This window comes from Hyperolius riggenbachi, chromosome 2 (genome assembly GCF_040937935.1).
Source record: "Hyperolius riggenbachi isolate aHypRig1 chromosome 2, aHypRig1.pri, whole genome shotgun sequence".
NCBI classification, from domain to species: Eukaryota; Metazoa; Chordata; class Amphibia; order Anura; family Hyperoliidae; genus Hyperolius; species Hyperolius riggenbachi.
In genome coordinates this window covers 226,379,221-226,387,307 of record NC_090647.1, presented here as the reverse complement: position 1 = coordinate 226,387,307, position 8,087 = coordinate 226,379,221, and the positions used below count along the sequence as shown (strand labels likewise).

Genomic DNA, 8,087 nt, shown 5'->3' with positions numbered 1-8,087 from the left:
ACATCCTCCCCAGTCATGGCTGTTCTCCGGGTGGCTCTGATTGTAGCCATAAATAGTTTTTAAAGGGGATTTTGTTTTACCCATTTACTGTGATGCTTCTTGCGTTGGCAAAAAGTGAAAACAAATTTTCTTGTAAAGTATTTTCTGTTTTTTTGTGTAAAATGCAACAATGTCTCCTCCTTTTTTTTTTTTTTTTTAAGTAATAGATCATTGGCAACCACCCATATATAATCAACATACAACATTGCAAGCACTGGCATATTGGTGTTGGTTTCTTCTGTGTTGCTGCTAGCTCTGCTGACAAATAACATACAACTATCCCTCACATCATCCCCTGACTCCACAAAAAGGTCAGTTATTTTTGACTGAACACTCCCTGCTACAGCAACATAGCAGAGCTGCTTAATCAAAATCCTGAAATAGAAGGCCCTACCCATCTTTTAGGCTTCTAGCTAGCCTGCTGCAACTGTTAGAGAACATATTCCTGATCAAAGAGGAGAGGAAAATCTGTCTTGTGCCGTAGCTGGATTACAATTCACATATCTATTGTTGGTACCTTGATCAATCATGAAGCTGAGCATTGGGATATTCTTTGGTGGACTTTTTGGAGCTCTTGGAATTTTAGTGCTTTTGGTAGCATTTGGTTCAGACTACTGGCTTCTTGCCAGGGAGGTTGAGAAATGCCCAGGGAACAATGGAGTGGAGGTCAGTGTTATTGTTTTGTGTTGTATGTGCTGCTTGCTGTTACTGATTTGCTTTTACTTAGGACCTGTTCACACTGGCAATTAGTGGCACACGGATCCGTGAAAATGGATCTGATTACTGGTCGATCGGATCCGTTTTCACTCCATTGCCGTTCAGCTGCTTCTGTTCCGTTTCCCCATATCCCCCACACCCCCACCCCCAAAGTAGATTTTGCTGGCTAAAAAGGTCCATTTCTTCACTAGTGTGAAGAAATGTTCTGTTTTCTCATTGCCCCCAATGCAGCGCTTCAGAATCCATATCCATTCCGCTGGACTTGGCAGTCCAGACAAATTGCTGCAGAACCAAATTTGCGAGTCCATTCAGTGGATCATGTGAAACGGACCTGTTCTAACAGACCAAAGAGAACGGATCCATAGGGTAACATTGGATCTGCTCGCATCTGTTAGGTTCCGTTCCATTGGGATCTGGGAATGGACCGTTTTTTCTGCCAGTGTAAACTGGGCCTAATTATATTCTGATATATTAAAAGTGTTAAACATACAACATGGGTTATGTTTTTTTTTCTTTCTGTAGGATACTGATCTTGTCCTTTTGCACCATGAAGGTTTCTTTTGGAGATGCTGGTTTAACACAGATGTAGCACCAGATAACAACACCATGGCAGCTTTTTGGATCAGTAAGCTACAAGCTCACTATATGCTGACCTATATGAATATTTGTTCCTAGGGTATATTTCTTTACAAAAAACAAGTTTGTTCTGTTTGTTTTTCTAACCTGTAGCTGTTCCCTGTCTTGCAAAAATAACAAAGTCTATTTTGACAATTTGTGGAAGAATAATCACAATCTTTATAGCTGAGATTTTTTTGGCTAAAAGTCTTATCCTCCTTTTTGTAACCTTGATAAGGTATCACTGCTGAACAAGTGGCTTCACTAGTTTTTAACATGAGTACTCCATAATTGTTAGATATGTGCAGAAATAAAACTAATTGTGTAACTTCTTGACTGTCTTTGTCCCTATCTGGGACAGTTTTACTCATTTCTGGTCATGATTGGAAATGGGCAAATAATTCCAATAGGGACAGAGTGCAAACAAAAAAAAAAAGGTTTGTTTGGTTCTTTTTGAATATGAGATCAAATTCCTGCCAGCTTTTATTGCTGTCCCTTATTTCCCACCAGGCAACAATAAAAATGTAAAAATAAAGAGACTGCCCCTTTCCCATGCTATCCAAAATATTTTTTTCTCTTGCTGTAAGGTGCCATAACTGTAACAGTGGTAATGTGACATCCCGAAGGCATTACAAACATACCTTTAATCATTCCAACAAGAGAATGCACACCATCCACCAGTAAGCCATGTTCTTTCCATGCTCCATCCAGACTCATTGTGGAATAAGCTATTAAGCTTACTTGTGGAAGGTGTCAGGATCACCTAACCTCTTCCACAGTCTTAGAACACTTTTCTTTTTCCTCGCAGCTTCTTTCACATTGAATACATTTTCCACAACAGAATTGGGAGCACTATAGCATAATATATATAAAACTGGTGCTGGTAAAACCCACTGTGCTGTAGATAAATGTGCAATTGACAAGGAATTGTAACAAAACCTACCACGAAAAATTGTCTCCCAATTTCATATTTCCCATGTAGTTACCCTACCTGCCTTTGTTTAAAAGTAATGGTGTGTGTGTGTGTGTGTCTGTGTGTGTGTGTGTTTGTTTGTTTGTGTGTTTGTTTGTGTTTCGTGCTGGCTTTAGTATTTTATGTACTTTTTTTGTTTCTTTTACTTAAAGTGAAGATGTGTCAAAATTCGGCTTGATAATTTGAATGCATGTATAGATGTAAAGGGTGACAATAAGAGCATGTTTCCTATCTGTTTTCCTATTTGTTGTCCGTACATTTTCTGATTCATGTTCCCAGTCTCTCATGGAGGAGCAGAAAGGGTTTGGTGCTGTGTCCTGCATTTACCTTCCTTAGTGAACATGCGAACGACTGTTTAGACTTACAGTGATAGATGAGTTGGTACTACACATATGTAACCAGGAGAAAAGGAAGAAGGGATGTTCAACAAGATGCCTTATGGTACAGGATGTCATTGGCGTGATCTAGGTGCCAATAGAAATCAACAGGGTAGGGTATGTTAAAGAATGAAATTTCACCTAGCACTGCTGAACATAAATGATTGTTTATTCAAGAAGATTGCTCCAGCAACATCTTGCAAAACATATTAGTGTAGACATAACATGGGTGAGGCGGGGGTCTAACAGTGGGTGTGGGCACTGATGTTGCCTTACTTAGGTAGCCCAAATTGCACGTTTATGCAAATTACATAGTGTGCATTGCAGAAGAAGTCCAACTTGAGCGACCTATGTAAGGCTCACGTTGCTAGTGTAAAAACGCATTGCTCTAGCAACATGTATGCAACTAAAGAAAGACGAATTGTGCTACATGCGCAATGTAATTTGCATAATTACCTGTAAAATTGCCACGCACTGTGAGTGCATAGTAATTTTACCAGCATTTAGTGAATAAGCCCCAAAGACAGATTCTGTAGCTGCAGCAACAGATGGGTAAACAGTAGGAACAATATGGTTTATACACAACGCTAGATATTTATAGTTCTTGACCTGGTGACAGTGAAAGTGTTGGTTGTGATTGTGCCATCCATAACTTTTCTTTTCACCCCTCTGAATGGTGCTGGTAACAATTGTCTTCAATTACAAACTCCCTGGGAGATTGAAATCTACCCATCTCTAGCCTTGTGTCTCATACCCTTGTGATAGGCTTGTCTTTTCTAAAGCAGTTGGGTCAGTTGCTTGACGTGAATTTACATTAGTTTGGAAGATGACAGGCTAGGTTGTGCTAGTACAAGCTGTATTGCCTCGGTAAACCTAATAGCATGGTGGCATAAGTGTTTAGTCTTTATGGCAGAGCTGTGCCCACATTGTTATTCTCCCAAGATAGACACAAAGCTTCTATGCCTGCAAACATCAGGACTGTATTGCAAATAAAAAAGTGAAAAAGACTGCTCTTGAGTGATGAATACAATTTTAAATATTTGGCCAAGGTCTGTACGGGGTTGACAAATCATCACTTTAAATAATTATTATTATTTAGTATTCATATAGCGCCAACCTCTTCTACAGCGCTGTACAGAGTATATTGTTTTGTCACTTAATTTGTCCCTCAGAAGGGCTTACAATCTAATCCCTACCATAGTCATATGTCTGAGTATGTATCATATAGTGTATGTATGATAGTCTAGGGCCAATTTAGGAGGAAGCCAATTAACTTATCTGTATGTTTTTGGGATGTGGGAGGAAACCAGAGTGCCCAGAGGAAATCCACACATACACAGGGAGAACATACAAACTCCTTGCAGATAGTGCCCAGCTGAAATGCAGACTTTGGACTCAGCACTGCAAGGCGAGAGTGCTATCCACTATGCCACCATGCTTCCCCTAAAGGACAACTGTAATGAGAGGAATATGGCGGCTGCCATATTTATTTCCTTTTAACCAATCCCAGTTGCCTGGCAGCCCTGCTGATCTATGTGGCTGCAGTAGTGTCTGAATCACACACCAGAAACAAGCATGCAGCTAATCTTGTCAGAAATTCCTAATCTGCTGCATGCTTGTTCAGGATCTATGGCTAAAAGTAAGGGCTGTTGCATGCTGCAAGAGCTTTTTGAACGCTAGAGATTTTAAAAGCTAATGCAATGCTATGAGGGATTTTTACAAAATCACATTGCTCCAGTGTGAACACTCACATAGGATAACATTAGCAAGAGCTTTTAAAATCACAAAGCGCTAAGAAAAGCTCTTGTAGTGTGCACCAGCCCTGTGAGAGGCAGAGTATCAGCAGATTGTGGGCACAGCTCTGCCATAAAGACTTGCTGCTGGCTGCCACATCGCTTCCAGACGGCCACGATGGGAGGGACAGAGACCCGCTGTGGATTCCATGTGAATCACAGCTCTGCTGCCGGGGCAACCAGACGGCCGTCCAGGAAATGCAGCCGCTCCGACCCGGAGACTGCGTATCCCACACTGCTACAGCCAGCTACAACTCCGCTGCAAAGGGTAAAAAGACGCCAGACATGCGGCTCCCCTGCCACGATCTGAGACCCGGAAGCTGCCTGATCCACACGCCGCTGCCCGGAGCCACTACACCGCCGCTGCCCGGAGATGCCATCACAGACAAAGGCAGGCAGCTCCATCGCCGCGGCCCAGAGGGATATGTGTACCACCGCTCTCCCCTGCTCCCTCATGACCACTGAAAATCAGGGCCGCGGCCGCTCCACCACTTTGGGGTATGTGCGCCTCCGCTCGCCCCGATCACCCTCCTGCCCCATACAAGCCAGGCCCTGCTCCCCACCACCTAGCCCTGCAGTCACCAGCAGCACAGTACAGCCCTGGAGTACCCTGTGCTCTCATCAACCAGGCCACTCAGACCAGCCTACACAGCAGGCCTGGATTCCCATACGGTGTACTTTCTGCTCCCAGGAGCACGGGGCCCCCTCTGGCCCTGCCAACATCAGACTGGACAGCAAGCCAGGGCCTTTGCTTAAGCGCGGTCCCCCCCCCCTCAGGGATACCCTCAGTTTGTCTGGGAGCACATGGTCTCGGACTGGTTATCGGACTGTACCCTGGTGCTTCAACCTGCAGCCCTAATGGGACTCTCTGCCCCTGTCTCCTCTTGCATTATTTTATCTCTCTCTCTTTCTTCCTTTTACTCTCTTAGCTATCCTTTCTCTCTCGCTCTCTCTTTCTCTATCCACTCCTTTCCAGGACACACTGCGGGGCATCTGGAACTGCTACGGAGCTGAGCGAGCGCCGTCGGTAGATGCGGCTGCTCCCCTCACATAGCATTCCAGACTTCCCCACGCGTCCTTCACTATAGTTATGTGCTGTATGTATATATAGGTAATGCTTACTTTGTATTTACTGTACCTGATTGTATGTGTTGTAGAATCGCATGTATGTGTTGACCATCACAGACCCTGTATAAGCCAAAAACAATTCCGGGTACAACCCCCGTTGTACTTGGCGAAATAAACGATTCTGATTCTGAGATTAGCCAGGCAACTGGTATTGTTTAACAGGAAATAAATATGGCAGCCTCCATATACCTCTCACTTCAGTTGTCCTTAAAATACTAACAAGTCTATGTTATGCAGGTTCTGGGGCTATTTATATCTAACCAGTGCCTAATTATTGGATGACCGGGTCAGCCAATAACACAATATACCTGCAAGGTATGTATAACGCCAGTTAGGCAGTTTCCCTAACGCCTGCTAATCTTTACGTTCACAGTAAATATTACTGAATCCAGCCCAGAATGCTTTACTGAGAAGAATAATTGTTTACATAAAATGACACAAAAGTTCATTTTCTCTACGTTATTTCAAAATTATTACTGGTACTTGTTTGTATCTGCAGAGACATTTACATGCCAGGCACAGCTCTGCCTTTCTGCCAGCAAAGTGGGTATTGTATTGGTCAGGGGCATTGCTAGGATCCTAAGAGATCCAGGGCACTTTTGAGCATTCCAGCCAAAATATGGGTGTGGCCATGCATCAGAATGTGGGCGTGGGCCGGTTATGGGTGAAGTCAAATTTACATGAACCTGAAATAGATCAGCTCTGTACTACTGTGCATGTGCAAGCTGTCAACAAAGGCTTATTGACGCTCTATTGAGGGACGCCGTGCTGGGACGTGTGGGTGGAGGAGGATGTGGGAAACCTCTGGATTATTCCCTATATTCAGGTGAGTACCCTTTTTCAGCACTTTTTCTCCTTACAGGTACACTTTACGGCACAGAAATAAAGATAAGGCATTATGACCATTAGAAGCTCAGGATCCCTGTACTTTGCTGTGATTAAAGAGACACTGAAGCGAAAAAAAATATATGATATAATGAATTGGTTGTGTACTATGAATAATTACTAGAAGATTAGCAGCAAGGAAAATATTCTCATATTTATATTTTCAGGTATATAGTGTTTTTTTAACCTTGCATCATTCTCTAATATGTGCAGATTACACAACACTCAGCAATCAAAATGATTCTTTCAGAGCAGTCTGTGAACTAATGACCTCTCCTCTGGCAGAGAAAAAGTAAATAGTTCAGCAACAGTTAAGATAATAAAAGTCAGAAAACAGCCCTCTCCACGACTTTGAAAGTCGTAGAGCTTAATGGCTTTTTTGCATAGAGAGAACAACTGGAGTTTCTTAACTCTTCCTCTACTGGAAACAATTATACTGATGTGTCTGATCTTAATGTTTTATTTCATAGCTGTACTACACATACAAATCATAATATCATAAAAAAAATTTCGCTTCAGTGTCTCTTTAATGTCCTGTGTACTGATGTGATCACAGCTTGGCATTCTGGGTACTCCTGGGGTTTAGCAAATCAGGTTCTTTTTCAAAGGCTCATGCTATAAACAAGGGAAGGTGAGATCTCAAAAGATAATTGCAATAATAGGGCGGCATGAGGGCATAGTGGATAGCACTCAGAATAGGATCCCTGGTCCAAATCTGGGTTAGAACATGATCCGCATGGCGTTTGTATGCTTTCTGTGTGTTTGGGTGGGCCACCTCCAGGTACTCCTGTTTTCTCCCATATCCCAAAAACATTCAAGTAAAAAATAAGTACCCCCCAAAATTGGCATGGCTATATACACGATGTAAAGTGATGGAGTATTTCAGTGCCAAATTTACAATACAAATAACGATCACTATAACTATACTTTTAGTTAACACAGCCTTCAGTTCTCATTCAATATACCTTTTTAGGAGAGGTGTGATAACAGGAAATAACTGCACAGTTGATGTCTTAGAGAGGAGCCGCAACCACATATAGTATAACATAATACATTATTCAGTATACCCAATTTTACGTTAATCTAGTTTCAGCATCAGAAACACTTACTATATCTACAAATAGCTGTATATTGGTATATAACTCCACTCTCCCAGTGATGTTTAGCCCAAGTTATCCAGCATTCTGCCACAGAGTACTCTGGTACACCCAGTGTTGTTTCTGCTCACTTTGGAACACGCAACAAGCATGTTCCCAGCAGTAAAGATGTCGCCACCTGTGATAAATTTAAGAATATAAATCAGAGATAGGAAAGATTTTACAATGGGCAAACATTTTTACAATGTGCATTTCATTCAGTAAAGTTTGTCTTCAATAACAATTTTGTCTAATCATTTGGAACTTTCAGTGACCTGTATGACAGAATACCCAAGCAGCTTGGGGTGACCCAGAACCACTAGGAAAGTATAGGGGACTAAAAGAGCCCGAAAAGCCCCCCTACTAAAAAGCAATACTTAACCACAATGCACCGCTACTGAATATGCAAATTATCTCTTTATGG

The 8,087-nt window shown here is 42.2% G+C and overlaps 1 protein-coding gene across 1 annotated transcript in view; it reads left to right on the top strand.

Moving 5' to 3' along the window:
* The first annotated feature begins 398 nt into the window (after positions 1-398).
* Positions 399-8,087, top strand: part of TMEM182 (transmembrane protein 182) — a 28,620-nt gene continuing 20,931 nt past the window's right edge. The window contains exons 1-2 of the mRNA XM_068268241.1: positions 399-705; positions 1,279-1,381. Of these exons, the coding sequence (XP_068124342.1) occupies positions 568-705; positions 1,279-1,381 (241 nt within the window). The 5' untranslated portion in view covers positions 399-567. The remainder of the gene's footprint in view (positions 706-1,278; positions 1,382-8,087) is intronic.